Source organism: Mizuhopecten yessoensis, unplaced genomic scaffold, assembly GCF_002113885.1.
Source record: "Mizuhopecten yessoensis strain PY_sf001 unplaced genomic scaffold, ASM211388v2 scaffold9987, whole genome shotgun sequence".
NCBI lineage: Eukaryota > Metazoa > Mollusca > Bivalvia > Pectinida > Pectinidae > Mizuhopecten > Mizuhopecten yessoensis.
The window spans coordinates 1,890,395-1,906,724 of NW_018408322.1; the positions used below are offsets into that span (position 1 = coordinate 1,890,395).

At 34.2% G+C, this 16,330-nt stretch overlaps 1 protein-coding gene across 1 annotated transcript; it reads right to left on the reverse strand.

Moving 5' to 3' along the window:
- Positions 1–1,935: 1,935 nt before the first annotated feature.
- On the reverse strand, positions 1,936–15,974 carry LOC110459270. The gene is made up of 5 exons (XM_021511450.1): positions 15,774–15,974; positions 12,547–12,679; positions 7,372–7,502; positions 3,187–3,325; positions 1,936–2,407 (listed from the first exon to the last, which is right to left on the reverse strand). The coding sequence occupies exons 1-5, from the start codon at positions 15,799–15,801 to the stop codon at positions 2,203–2,205; spliced, it is 636 nt and encodes a 211-aa protein (XP_021367125.1). The 5' UTR covers positions 15,802–15,974; the 3' UTR covers positions 1,936–2,202.
- Positions 15,975–16,330: the final 356 nt, after the last annotated feature.

The following is a 16,330-nucleotide window of genomic DNA, read 5'->3' on the forward strand; positions in this document are numbered from 1 at the left end:
CAAGAGATGTCTTCCATTGTCTGCTACTGTTGACGTGACGTCAATGCATTAATGACGTGACGTCATACGATGTTTATGCTAAGTCTGCACAAGGCTATCTCCACCTAGGGGTGAGAAGCTGAAATTATCCAGCTAAAACAGGAGATACGTCTGTGAAGGGCGGGACAAAACTATTTCTTTGATTTGAAAAGGTTTTATGTGGGTGTGGTCGACCATATGCACAGATAAATCCGGAAAAGAACGAAGCTTTTGTAAATCTGTCTTTTTGCTGATTCTGGATTTTAAATTTAGAAGAATTAATATTCACAATATAAATTATTGCATTATTGACCCCATTTTTGTTTCATGCCTCTCAAAGTTAAAATAGAGATTTACAGAATATCTACTGTAGAGCAGGAATCGATATACTTCCATCATTTATGAAAATTTGTCCTTAGACATGCTTAACTTATCACGTGACTTGGCGATACGAATTGTGAATTTCGCAGTTGATAGCGCACTCGCGTTTTATCAAGTCGACTGTAGCTCGATTTTCCGATAGGTCACCTGCCCAACCACGTGGGTTTGCTCTCGGTACTATGGTTTCCTCCCTAATAAAGACGAAGACAATCTACACGCTTCCATCTTGTCCAACAAGAGTGATAAATGTTAAATGGAAAAATATTTTTTATAAAATTAAGTTTATAACTATTTAAAAGTATACTGAATTTGGCGTTGTTTCGAGATTTATAGGGAAATAGTTTAAAAACTGTCTAATTTGTTGATCGTCAAAATGAAACATCAGGTAATTTGTTTTGATACACTCGACAAGATATGCAAGCTAAACATGTTGAATAAAATAGCACATCTTCTGTCCGTGACTTGTGACGGCACGCGGCGTGATACATATGAAAGATATGTACGTTACACATTGAAAACTAACAATGACAAACTTCGACGATCGAATTTAAAATGCCTGTCTAGTATATATAGTTCCTGATCAAGCATATTGTCACCATACAGAACTAAAAACCCTGAGAAGCATAGACAACAAACTTTCAGTAGAGATCCCTGGACTTCTCTCTGGGAAATAGTGATAACAATCATTTAACTGTAAACAATCATCTCAAGGTAATTTGGAAACAAACATGTTCTTACGAACAATCTTAAATAAATAATCGGCCAAACGACAGACGGATGAAAGACCATGGACAACAGACGATTTATATAGCACACCATTTGTTGATTGAGGATTTAGCATAAAACATTCCATTTCTTTCGATTCGATTATTTTAATTGATTTAGACAAAGAATCGTTCGGCACTTCATAGAACATTTGCCATTTTCAACATACACAGGAGATGCTAATCTTAATCATGACTTAAATCTGCTAAACTTAGAAAAAAAACAGATTTTCAATTTTCTAAGGGATAAACGATATGTATAAGACCGGATGTATAACACCATAACAAGTTTTATTCTGCGGGTTCAAACGAGTTTTACCTTTCTGCTCTCTGGCTTCCTCCCTAACATTTAATTTGTCTACCTGTTACATTCCGTCTTATCGTTTCACTTTCACTTTCGCTGTCTAACTCTATCGAGGCATTTTGACATATAGATTCACATACACGCAGTAGGCTTATGCATTAAATATTCGTTTATAATTATGACCAAATCTTTTTTTATGCTCCGCTCTTTGTTCGAATGTTCAATTATTACCTCTGAAAATACTGTACTTTCGTGTAATTATTATGCAATAATTATCTATCATTCTACCAAAATAATATTAATTTCAGTTGATTTTAAAGAATATATATTTTTAACTTAATCGCTGGAACAGTTTCTGTGATATAACATCTTTATATCAAATGTTTATTTTAACTCAAGAAATCCATATATCAAACCTGAAAATAAACAACCAGTTTATTCCTCAAAAATCTTGATCTAACAAAAGTATAATTTCAATTTCTTTATTTTGTTTTCTTTATTAAATGATGACTACATGAATATTAATTTTAAAACTTCACAGTTAACCCTTCAGTCTTATAATTACGATTTTACATTATATACATGTATATATAAATTGAGGATATGATTAATGTATGCTAATAAACATTTCTGATACAGGACAAAACGATCGAGTGACAAATACTACCACAAGAAAAATCATTGTTTAATCCGGTTTTTTTTTAGTAATTGCGGGTTCATGGTCAGGTGGTCCATTTAAAGCCGTTTAAAACTCGATGCGACCAGAGCGGCAATGACCCCGAGAAACAGCCAAGAGTCTAACCTCGGACTGCCAGAACTTATGGGACAATCTGCTGGCAGGAGTTGTTTTTCAAAGACAATTATAGTGTTTTTAAAGTCGCTGTTACAACCTCGAAAAGAGGACATCGACGTGACACAGTTAAAAAATGGCTCCACCAAGCTGCAATGACAAAAAATAAGATGTTACGCTATGATATGTATAATAGTACAATGTATAGTATGGAATAGGACTAAATGCAGTTACAAAACAAGACGAAACGTCACCCTTCCACAATTTATAATATAAGCATGCATACATGTTGATTAACCTCTAACCGGTTTTGTAAAACTCTTTACTTGCAATCGGCACATTACCTAGTTTAAATACTTTTTTTTTACTTATAATCAATTTTTTTTCTTGAAAATGAACCATCATGGGCAGTCATCGTTAAGAATCAAGATACATTTCAGATAAAAGATACGGTATTTTAAATATCACTGAAACACTTTTAAACTGGTACCAATCGTGGTAGCGTGACGTTATGCATCTTATTTTAATATGAAATTTCTACTTTGTGATGTAGGTAGGTTTATCAGTAAGTTAATACAAAATACATATTGTAACCGATGTAGCATATGGAATAATCATATTATTTCTGGCATTTTCCCTCAACGTTAATGTAACACTAAATTGGACTTATTTCTAGCTGTTAAAAAGAACAAGAGAAATGACCAGTAAACGCTTACATGTTTGTTCTAGCACTCCTAATATATCTTCATTACATGTACACAACTATGACTATTTAAAAGATATCTTTTTCAAAAGAGTTATACTTTTGAGTTTTAAAAATCATATAATTCAGTTTGTGTTTTTAATAGAAAATTTTCAGAATTTTATTCTTAATGTAAGGGTATTGTTTTCTCGATTAATATTTACTCCATGGATCTCTATCAAAGTACCTGCAGAATAATCCTTTTGGGTTTCGCTCTTGAGCAGGCGTCAGGCCGGTAACACTTTTCTGGATCTGGAGAGCACAGGCTGCTATCTCTGTAGGATATTTCGGTTGTTGGACAAGGCAGGTAATACCGGCATCAAGCTCTGAAAAATAAACTAACATGATGACATTTCTGATTATTGACCTATTTATCTCTGATTGTCATATTCCAATAGCAGAAACAGAACAACCAACTTTATTTCTTATATATCTAATGATTGTATATATGTATTTTGAAGTACGATATATACATCAAAAATGTGAATCTGAAGAAACAGCTGCATCACAAACAAACAGTTAAACTACCAATTTCACCTGTATCCTACCGTTGTTGATTCGCCTAATAAAAAAAATCCCAAAATATATATATCTATATCCGTATATTCGAACGAAAATTTCACTGTTTATGACTACTGAAATGTGCATTTGAGTTGCATGCTTTGGTAGCAACAGAAACAAAGATATTTCTCCCTCCGCCCCCCNTGTTAAAAATAAATCATAGTCTAAAAATTTGAAACCGTCCTTTTTTACTTTTTCTACACAAAACATTTAATTGAATTGGGGGATACTCTAGATCTCTTACCTATTGCTCCTTAAATTATAGAATTATTGTTCGAAAAGAAAACTGTCTATGAATAGTGCTTTTAAGGCTATAGTTAGCAAGATTCTGCTGTGTTTTACGAAACTTTCATTATATTTTTAAGACTACCACAGCGTTTCATATTATTAAAACATAAACTTTCTTTCCATCGGTTTTAGTTGTACAATGTTATAGCAAGTAATGGTATTGTACCTATTTTAGTGACATAGAATACACAAAATATTATCAAGTTTATCACGTGACATACATATGTACGCCATCAATACGTTTGAACGTTTCAAATAAATAGCAGCTCCCTTAGCGGGGTCGGGTGGCGCAGTGGATAGCGCACCTGCCTTTCACAAATGCGGCCTGGGTTCGATTCCCCGATCGGACATGAAAAGCTACTGGTCCAACTGCCCGACTTCATTCGTTTTTCCTCGGAACTTCAGTTTCCTTTAAGATTAAGACCCCCTGCTATCCGTGCCAACAACAGTGGTTAACAAAAGTTGATTGTTTTTTAATTAAAATAGCAGCTTCAGAAATCTTAGGCCAAAAACAGTTTTGCTTGAAATTAGACTATTTTATCAACATCTAAACACTTGATTTGGATGAAGGTTATATTTATGACTTACCTGGATTTACATTAATGGATGTGTGCATATGCATTGTCTCAAAAATTGAGATTAAAATCTTCATGATTCCTAGACATGGTCTTGTGATATTTGATACCATACTGCAAGATGAGCGTAGCACACAAGTGACTGTACCTTTAAACTTTGGTAATGGATATTGTATGTCAAAATGAATACAGCTGCATCCTACAGCTGTTTCGTCCTTCTAGGACTCATCAATTATACTAGGGGCCAAAAATCTAGAAATCAAAATAGTCTAAGCTATAGTTGAATTAGAGGGAAAGGTGGGTAAAACCCCATTATTTTCTAATTCAATTTGAATAAAGGGAATATCTGCTTAATTTCAAATAAACAATCTGTGAAGTAGGTATATTATGAAATATGCCACTACCCAGGAGAAATAACTGGCAGTCATGGTTATAGAAAATATTGGGAACTAAACATTCTACCAGCAGAGTCTGTCGTATTTTGTCTTAAAAGGTGAATATAACGCACTCATTACATCATTAAAATTTGGTAATAAATACACTTTGCCAAGAGTGTATGTCATTGCATCATATATGTTTCTTCCTTGTAGGACTCATATATTTGTGTGCGTTGTTTCTACCAACATCTATTTGTGTACGCTGTTTCTACCAACATGTATTTGTGTACGCTGTTTCTACCAACATATATTTGTGTTCGCTGTTTCTACCAACATCTGTTTGTGAACGCTGTTTCTCCTAACATCTATTAGTGGATGCTGGTTCTACCAACATCTATTGGTGTACGCTGTTTCTACTAACATATATTTTTGTACGCTGGTTCTACCAACATATTTTTGTGTAGGTGTTTCTACCAACATCTATTTGTGTATGCTGGTTCTACCAACATCAATTTGTGTACGCTGTTTCTACAAACATTTATTTGTGTACGCTGTTTCTACCAACATATTTTTGTGTAGCTGTTTCTACCAACATCTATTTGTGTATGCTGTTTCTACCAACATCAATTTGTGTACGCTGTTTCTACAAACATTTATTTGTGTACGCTGTTTCTACCAACATATATTTGTGTACGCTGTTTCTAACAACATTTTTTTTGTGTTCAATGTTTCTACCAACATCTATTTGTGAACGCTGTTTCTACCAACATCTATTTGTGTACGCTGGTTCTACCAACATCTATTTGTGTACGCTGTTACTACTCACATATATTTGTGTACGCTGGTTCTACCAACATTTATTTGTGTACGCTGTTTCTACCAACATATATTTGTGTACGCTGATCGTACAAACATATATATGTGTACGCTGGTTCTACCAACTTCTATTTATGTGTGCGCTGGTTCCACCAACATCTATTTGTATACGCTGTTTCTACCAACATTAATTTGTGAACGCTGTTTCTACCAATATATATTTATGTACGCTGTTTCTACCAACATCTTTTTGTGAACGCTGTTTCTACCAACATTTTTTTGTGTACGCTGGTTCTACCAGCAGATATTTGTGTACGCTGGTTCTACCAACATCTTTTTGTGTACGCTGGTTCTACCAACATATTTTTGTGTACGCTGGTTCTGCCAACATTAAATGTGTACGCTGTTCCTACCAACATCTATTTTTTACGCTGGTTCTACCAACATCTTTTTGTGTAAGCTGGTTCTACCAACATATTTTCGTGTACGCTGGTTCTGCCAACATTAAATGTGTACGCTGGTCCTACCACCATCTATTTTTTACGCTGGTTCTACCAACATCTATTTGTGACCGCTGTTTCTACCAACATCAATTTGTGTGCGCTGTTCCTTCCAACATCTATTTTTTACGCTGGTTCTACCAACATCTTTTTGTGAACGCTGTTTCTACCAATATATATTTATGTACGCTGTTTCTACCAACATACATTTGTGTACGCTGGGTCTACTAACACATATTTGTGTACGCTGTTTCTACGAACATATATTTGTGCACACTGTTTCTACCAACATCTATTTGTATACTATGTTTTTACCAACTTCTTTTTGTGTACGCTGTTTCTAACAACAACTATTTGTGTACCCTGTTTCTGCCAACAACTATTTGTGTACCCTATTTCTACCAACAACTATTTGTGTACCCTATTTCTACCAACAACTATTTGTGCACCCTGTTTCTACCAACATCTACTTGTGTACGATGTTTCTACCAACATCTATTTGTGACCGCTGTTTCTACCAACATCAATTTGTGTGCGCTGTTCCTTCCAACATCTATTTTTTACGCTGGTTCTACCAACATCTTTTTGTGAACGCTGTTTCTACCAACATATATATTTTCTACGCTTTTTCTACCAACATCTACTTGTGTACGATGTTTTTACCACCATCTTTTTGTGTACGCTGTTTCTACCAACATACATTTGTGTACGCTGGTCCTACTAACATATATTTGTGTACGCTGGTTCTACTAACAGATATTTGTGTACGCTGTTTCTATTAACATCTATTTGTGTACCCTGTTTCTTCCAACATCTATTTGTGTACGCTGTTTCTACCAACAACTATTTGTGTACCCTGTTTCTACCAACATCTATTTGTGTACGATGTTTTTACCAACATCTTTTTGTGTACGCTGTTTCTACCAACAACTATTTGTGTACCCTGTTTCTACCAACAACTATTTGTGTACACTGTTTCTACCCACATCTATCGTTTCCTTTCAGTTATACATACAAATACCTTTACTTGCTATCATGAAAAATCTGCATCTTTCTTTCTAAGTCCACGACCATGAACGATACATATGCTACTTTAACATCAAAATTTCACACAATATCTAGTTAGTTTACTCCATCAGGATCCGACACAATATCAATACTGCCTTTTTACAATCACAAACTTACCAGAGTCCACATATTTGCCTAAAAATATGCTTACAAATAATAATACTTATTCATTTGTTTATCTACTCACCAGTTTGGTTTTGACACAGCGTTTGAAGAGCCATTTGCATTTCCTGCTCTGTTGGAAGCACAGTTTTGTCCGGAGCGATTAATGCACATTGCAAAAGAACATCATAGCAATGCGATACCTGGGCAGACTTGCTGAAATACATACGAAGATAAAAAAAAACCATTATACACGGATTCTTTCTCCTTTTTCAAGCCATCAAGCTAGTAACATGTAATCATTATTACAATTAAATGAATAACAAATAGCACTTACCAAGAATAGTCTTTTCTACAGCAACAGCATGTTGTTTCTGCACAAAGGAATTTTATAGTAGTCCAATTTCAGAAACGGGTTCCTACACCTTAGCTACTTTTGTTTGTTTTAGATGGCGTGCTACAAACATTACCTTATGCACTTATTGCCCTGGTGTGAGGGAGACCTGAAGAGAGGGAACAACTCTTCAGGTCTTTCTCACACCGGGACAATAAGTGTTTTATTATTCTGAAATTCCATCTGTGGAGTCTCTGTGTGATATCAACGATCCCCTGTGTTGTCACTGTTGTGACTGACCTGTTCGGCTTTATTTCATTAGGTCTGGTAGCATATATATAATACAAATACCTATCACTGTCAGTGTTTTGAATTTACATCAAATTGAACAACAATTATAGCCCTCTAAGTTCTTTAGCTGTTGGGAGGTGCCATGGAAGTTTGGGTGTCGTCCGGAACACATCGGGCGTTAGAGAGTCTAATACAGAGAGACAACTCGTCCGATAATGTGCGAGAGGTTCCGAGAGGGATACTCGACAAGGAAAATAGATGGCGTGGGTGATACTCGTTGTTTTGTAAACCTGTCATGTGATGTGTTTAAATCAGACACGCTGTAAAATCGATGAGGAATAATAATATAAAATGTAACACTGATGAACGCGATATTTCTTTGTTAAATTCAGAAGCGAAGTTAATATTTTATGGTAGAGATCCTCAACGGAGACGATTTCCAATTTTATTGCCTTTTTTCTGATTTATTGCAGTTTTGCCAATTTTACTTTTATTCACGTTAAACCAACATATTCCCTATCATTGAAATATGAAGAATGCCACTCCAACAGGTTTCCACTTTAACGATTGAAAAAAAACCACCTTATCAATCCAACCATCTTGACAAACTATGTCAAATAAATGCTGTTCCGATATGGCGATCCCGACTCTTAACGATTTCATCGTGTACCATTATTAATTTCTAAAGCAAAGTTTCGTAACAAATTGTAGATGGAGGTTAAAATCAAATCAATGAATATAAAAAAAATGAATTATATTTATAAGAAAAAAATCAGTATCTGATTCTTGGAGTTTATATTATAACTTGACAAATAGGAAAACTATCTGCTGGTCTTTGGGTGAAAGAACTTCTGGGAATAGAAATTTAGTAGTTGATGCTGAATATTTCTTATATTGTCTAGGACGCTTGATAAATACTTGTTTCGACATAGTCGAGACTCTACCAGAAGTCGAATAGTAGATACTTTTATCATAATTTATCCCTCATAAAGGATTTTCATATCATTAATCTAATTTTAAAGATAAAAATTCACCTCAATCAACTGAAAATATTCGTTCGTTCCCGTAAAGTCAGTATTGCTGAAATATAATTAGTTCTTCTTTTAAATTAATGCTTAATGGGCAGTGATTAAAATTAAAATGAAAGTTGTACAGCCGTACCAGTGACATTGTATACTTGGCTCCCTAACCTCAACATCGCTTGACGACTTATTGCCACGTATTGTTCTCCGTCTACCTTCATACATAACATTGTTTATCTTTCCTTAAGATGTCAATCCCTCATGATGACCTCAACATATTTATCAGAATATCTCCCAATCCTATTATGACACTCATTATGTTTTAATTTACACACTCCTTCCCAACGGTGTCGGCAGCACGATCTGTCCCGAACCGTCCAATGTTTCATTTAGACAAACATTCTAATGACACATAGCTATTTCACATTAACTTGACCTTCGACTGCTTTTATCAGTTTGTAACAATTTGTGTATATACTTCTAACGTGTGTGCGTTAAATGTACCTATGTTTGGAACACCTGTGGATTTGTGATAAACCGATATAAAATATCAGATAACGAAAGGCTTGTAAGTACATGTGTGCATATAATTTCAAAAAAGAGTTCAAAATGAGGAAAGCTAGTGAAATAAATATTATATAGGCAGACATTTGGACTTTCAAATATATATTACGGTCATTCTGAAACATGCACTATTCTCAGTTTTGTGCGACAGAGGACAGATAGTTCTTACATAAAATAGTATTAGACGGTGTCTTGCACGTAAATTTGAGCTACACATTCTGCATCCCCGATATTCAGGGTTAACGCTCATCTTCACTCTCTGCACCCCTGAAATACAGTGTATGCCATAGAAAATTAAAGGCAAGCGACTAGCTATTTCATTGGTGTCCTGTAAAGAAAATGACCAATCACTAGGCTGATACTTGTCCTTTGAAGATAACAGAGGGGCGACGCCCAACTTCAAAGCCAGTAAGTTTTACCGTTACGCAAACGCAAGATTATTTTTGAGGTACATCAAAGGCACAAAGTAGCGTTCACTGAGCCTTCGAATTTGCTAGGACATAGTCCAGGGGTGCTGAGAGCGAAAGTGACCGTAACCCCTAGATATCGAGGATGCACGTTCTGTTCAGTAAGGATTAGTTATTTGACGTTAAGTTGACATTGTAAACTTTTCCAATTACTGTGCAATCAATACTTTTCGTGTTTTTTGTATTTCGATGATTTTTCGGGTAATCTGCATCAACGAATTCATAGTCATCGGAGTAACTATTTCACGAATTAATTTATCCATGAAATTATATTTTGTCGGAAAACCACGATATTTGGGCCTCACGAAAATATATGATTTCACAGTACATAAAAACATATCTCAGTGACACGATACCAAAAACAAATGCAGCAATTTCACGACAACATCATAAGAATAAAACAACCGTTTCTCCCTGCAAACATCGTGATATGGAACGAAATTTCAGACACTATGAAAAACTATTAAAAAAGAAATGTTGCTTTTTCTCCTTACTAAAGTTACAATTGGGAAATGGCCTAGTAATATGTAAGAAATTGGTTTCAATCCCTTTGATTGTTAAATGTCAATAAAATGTGCTTGAATGAAACCTACAATGACGGTATCCGTATAGGACACATCCACCATATCGGGCTTCGTGTGGATTAGAGTTCGTTCGATTACTTTCCTTCCAAAAATAATCTTGTAGATTGTGCTACAGGATCATGTCGAGACTAACTGCCTTCGAAACAAACGAACATTTTTTAAAACGTTGTCACAAGAACGAACCTACTAGATAGAAATGCCATGACCACGTTTTTTTTTTAATTTTCTGCCAGTGTTTTGTTATTTAGGTACAAGAGATTCTCGACAGTTCAAATTTTGCACATTATGTGTGCATTTATCATACTATTGCCAAATAATAATACTTCACAAGGAAACCATTCTGTTAAGAAGAGAAATGTGTATATAAATACACTGTACGTGTTTCTTTATAATATGTTTGCCTGCATATATTTGTACAGTTCATGTCATGTAATTAATGATTTGAATAAATTCAGTTTAGACCATTTACAAATCGAAAGGGAGGTCCGCACATTAGACACTAATTTGACCCCATTTTCAGTAAGAATTCCTGAATGACAAAGTTGACAAAATCTTCAATTTGCTGAACATTATTTTAAGAATACTGTTAACAGTTATAATATGTAATATTATTAGTCACTAGTTTATGAGTTGTTTTATATACATTTTCCCTATCCATACGACATCAAAATATTTTGTGTAGCTCTCTCTCTCTCTCTCTCTCTCTCTCTCTCTCTCTCTCTCTCTCTGTCTATAGTTCGTCCTTGCCTTTTTTCATCCTCTGTCTATTTTCTTTTTATCAATCTCTCCTTTTCTGCTTTCCTTATACAAATGCAACGTAAATGCAAAAAATGAACAAAGAGGTATGGCGGAAAACTGCCCGTATTTCCCTAAGTCGGCATTTTTGAAAACGGACATAACTATTGATGAGTAAATAATATTTAGTAGCAAAAATGCATGGAATAGATAAAAAACCAATTGAATATGAATTTTTGAACTGTTGAGATATTCGGTATTGTTGATATAATACTGCAGATATAGCCATATTCACTATGTCTATGAAAGTGAAGAGGTTTCCCAGACTTAAAAAAATACTTTCAATACTTTCCCATCCGAGGACCAACTTTTGAATAAACATTTTGATTTCGTGATGTAATATGCAAAAACAAATCGTATTACGGAAAAGTGGTCCTCCTTTGGAAAGTGCTCAAAATAATGAAAAACTAGCTAGGTTGATCAAGTTTTTTAAACTACGACAGATGTTCCTTGGGTTAAAGCAGTTTGTATTTCCCTTTTTTGTCTATGTCCGATGTAGCCTAATGTGTAACGCAGTTAGCTTGTGACCAGAAAATGTGAACAGTGTAGGTTCGAATCCACATTCAGATGATGCCGAAATACAAAATATATTGGATTGGTACAAAGCCAAAAAAAATGAAGTGTTGTTATCGAAAAGGTATTACCGAACATGCGTGAAAATTCATCGTCGAGGCCGGTCTCATTTGTTTTAAATGCAGGAAGACTGCAGCAGAAAGTTAGGAGCGCAATACGCGTGTAAGACATGCTTTTCGTAAACTATATGTAATTTTATAATTACGAGTTAAAGAACAAAATCAAGATGCGTGTTTTTTAAAAAAACACGTAATTGCATGACGTAGCAGTAGTAATGAAAACTAAATCGTTTCAAACTTGTTGGTAATGAATGTACGATCTTGTGTTTTATACAGCATAACTAGAAATACGCATGTATTAGTAGCCATGGCCTTGAATTCGTCTGTTTGCAATAATCTATTATTAGACACGGGATTCCGATCGAGCTTCAATGTACCTGTATAGAAATACCTGAGGACGCGTCATAACAGTGGGCGGTTGGAAGCGCGCACTGTAGCGGATCATAGCTGGGGGAAATAGGCATAGCAACCCGCCATAGCTCTTTATTAAAATGACAAATTGTGTGAAAGTGTAAGCGAGATTAGTGTGTGTGAGATTTTCAACTTGAAGAAAATGTTTAGACATACTTACCTACATATCGTCTTTATTATACCGTCCAGACCGGCGGCAGGGTTTGTTATGTTAATACCCAGGTCGTTGAAACATGCGGCTGCATCGGGACACTGACCATTCACTTGACCAGCTAGAACACCCAGCACACAAACTGAAACAATAGCTAATCATATATACATGTACTAGACATGTCTTAAAGTTTTGACAAGATTTTCCTTTATTTTGCCCATTGCCACACAGATAAAAAAAAATCGCAATCTACATTGCTAAAGAATGTCCGAGGAAACTTAAAAAAGATTGGAGTTATTCTTATAGGTTTCAACAAATTTTATAGTATTTAAAAAAAGGATTAGACAACAGGCAGTACCTATATTAGTCTTCTCCTGTAATAAAGTTAATCTTTATTTCAAATAAAAAAGAGTTTAGGTCAGGTATTACTAATTTCAATCAGAATTATAATCACCATAGACTTATTAATATCTGAGCTATGTGTTATTGGTTCCTGCTTTAGTTAATTATTTCATACATAAAATGAAAACAAGGACATGGACAAGAATCATAATCTAGGATAATGGAAATCTTAACGTTGAAAAAGAGATGAAAACTGGAACCGAAAGTGAATAGGAAGTAATTATACCAACTTCCTTATATTTTGTTATCGGTTCAGAACAAAGCAGGACGCTAGGACATCATGATGAAAAATAGCAAAAAGGAGAATATTTACGAAAGGTAAATGGAACAATAATTAAATCTCTATGATATACAAACTGAAATTGGTATTTTAAGAAACAGGATTACATGTAAAAACGATATCCAATCAGATCGTAAATGAATATCAGACGACGTAGCCCTCAATGTTGCTATAATTATATTGGCAGGTTTGATTAACTGTAAAAATTCAGGAATGTTTAGTTGTGTATAGACTTTGATACTAGATCATCTTATGCAACATTTTTCCATTATTTACTTACAGATTGTTATCATAGAAAATATTTTGAATTTTATAAAGAATAGAAATAAACATGGAAACAAAAAGGTTAATGAAAAGTTGCAGTCTTGCCACAGAAGATTCTGCATAAGAAGTAGTAATTTCTTAGATATACTGTCAATATTTGTACGAGCCTTTTTTTTTTTTTTTTTTTTTTACAAAAGATAAACAAATATATTTTATAAATGCAATTGAATCAAAATATACAAAAAAAACACACTTATTTTTGCAGTCATTTTTCTCATTTCACGTTATTTTGTAATATTCCTTAATTTGCTTTATCTTCCGTAAACAGGTGGCGTTAAGTTTATACGAAACTACGGTAATTTTGAAAGATAAAAAAAAAAGAGTTATTAACAAAAAATAGAAAACAGGTAAACGTTTAACTCTTCAAATCTGCCTAAAACTGCACAAAGAACTTTGTTTGCATACACCAAATAATTATTCATCTGTCTGTGTAGTTCGAATGACAAATTCAAGAAGTCCTAAAAGGAAAACACATATGTGGGCTCGCTGTGAGTGATTATTTAGGATACCCAGTACACGTTATCAACCATTTCTGTTTCCCTGTCATATGATACTCATGTGTGTTTTAATCAATGAAGACAAAACCAACGGGAAGCAGACGAAGCTTATGTAAACCCTCTCCAAAATAAATCACTGTTTATAGAGGCACAATAGCGAAGCAAAACGATAACTGAAGTGGGTAGATTGTTCCTGACTAACCAATAGTAGGAACATCAACCACTATGAACGCCAACATTTAATCAGAACGAATAGTGATAAAAAGATCGCTGTAGCAAAACCGTTTTTGTCATACACATATGTAGTTTAGTGGGATACGGAAGTTCTACGGTGGTTTCTGGGCGTGCCGCGAGAACAATTGCCATTGTAAGTTCGTAGAAAAAGGTAGAGAGGTCAGCGCATGTGGACTTTTTATCAACGAGTGGTTGATGAGATAGCCCATCATTTTCGACGTACTGCTCTACTGTACCTTTAACTAGAATACAAGGTGTATACTTGTCATTAGTTACTCCATCTGCGCATTTACTTCAACATGGTGTTATTTCAAATATTTACGTGATTTTGAAAACTATTTATTTACGAAGAGCTTTTTCCCTATTTCATGTGATACACCTCATCAAATCATCGTCGATGAACACATGGAGACAATTTAGCGTCTCATTTGCTCAAGTATATACTTATATTTCTACACTGACCAATCTTAAGCATGTGTTCATCATCTTATTAGTTAGTGGAACAACATGTTTTAAGTAGGTTATAGATGATGAACATGATAACTGATAAATATGCAATACCACACATAAATGTATCAGTTTACTTGACGCCTCCAGACTGCACTAGTTTATTAAGCGCATGTTTCAGGGGGATTTTAGACCAAGAAAGATACGTCCATTAGCGCCGCGATTAGACGATTTCAGTCTAAAATAGTTACGTTTACAATGAATCCAATCATATATTATTTTATTACTCTCGTTTATTTTTTCTTAATACTAACAAAACCAATAAAATTACATCTGAAGAAAACAACGTTTTCGCGATTTTTTAATTGTATATTAAAACAGAAATCCTATTCGATATTAATTAAACGTGTTTAGAACTTAGAATTTTCATCGTAGAAATAATCGAGTTATCTCTTGAAACCAAATTCAATATCAAATAAAAAAGACAGAAAATTAGTTGTGATAGACAGGTTTCGTACGTTTCGAATGATTGACTGGTGTTGCATAAATGTTTTAGCAATTCTATATGTTTATATTAATGCTTAACAGTATATATGTATCAGACAAAAATAACACCAAATAAACTGTTTCTGGTATTCCGACCCACCATAGTTTTTACCTCCGAACCTAACAATTTAATGTCACCCAAATGCACTTAAAATACACATTCCGATCAACTATAGTTTTTACCTCCAAACCTAACAATTTATGTCACACAAATGCACCTAAAATACAAATGGAAATTTAATGAAAACTGAAAATAATTCGTCTGAATATTTCTGTTTGATGATTTTTGTAATTACTGAAATTAGCCCCTCCCAATCCCTTTCTTAAAATATGTATATAAAAAAAATCCCTACCAACCTAACCTATTTCTTCAGTCATGTTCCTTGAACGATATATATTATTTGTTTTGGCCTCGTATAAATACATACTGTAATAGAAATACATATTCTGAATAAAAGTACAATTTCATATCAATATCTTTGTACGTACTAAAAACATGCTTTTACCTGTTGCTAAAAACCCTAAGTTAGCCATGCTGCAGGTGATGATCAGTTAAGTCGTCGTTAAGTCAATCCGTTCAAAAATACAGTGACGATTTGAAAATATCGTTACGTTGAACAAAAGGTTCTTTACTGAACTGACTGCGAAGAATCAAGGTCAATTTTGAATCAAGTAGGTGTGTTATCTTTGTGAACGGTTACCCGACATGTCCGGAGTTGTCCGGGTAACTCCTGATAAAACGACTAACTGTACACGGGTAAATAGGTCGTTATTTCACAACCTAAGTTCATTCACAGATATAATTGTCAATGGCCGATTACATGTATATAAATAAAATTCACTTGATACACATAAATATGTTTATTTTGTGTTTTAATAATTATACAATGTATCTCAAAGGGACTTATGTGTTTTTGATATTCAGATGTATACGATTAAATAAATGAAAGATAGTAAAAGAGAAATAATTAGCATTATCATTAAATGTTCAACCATGAATACAGAAATGACAAACGTGACTTCGGTTGCTTACATGCTTACAAAATTAAAGTTTCGACACTAA

What these genes read in the sequence shown, in the direction of transcription:
- LOC110459270 (XM_021511450.1), bottom strand. Translation starts at nt 15,801, where the DNA reads ATGGCTAACTTAGGGTTTTTAGCAACAG. An exon ending in ATAATAAAGACGATATGTAG is followed by an intron (nt 7,503 to 12,546) that starts GTAAGTATGTCT and finishes TATGTATTTCAG; the next exon opens with CAAGTCTGCCCAGGTATCGC. An exon ending in CCAAAAGGATTATTCTGCAG is followed by an intron (nt 2,408 to 3,186) that starts GTACTTTGATAG and finishes TTGTCATTGCAG; the next exon opens with CTTGGTGGAGCCATTTTTTA.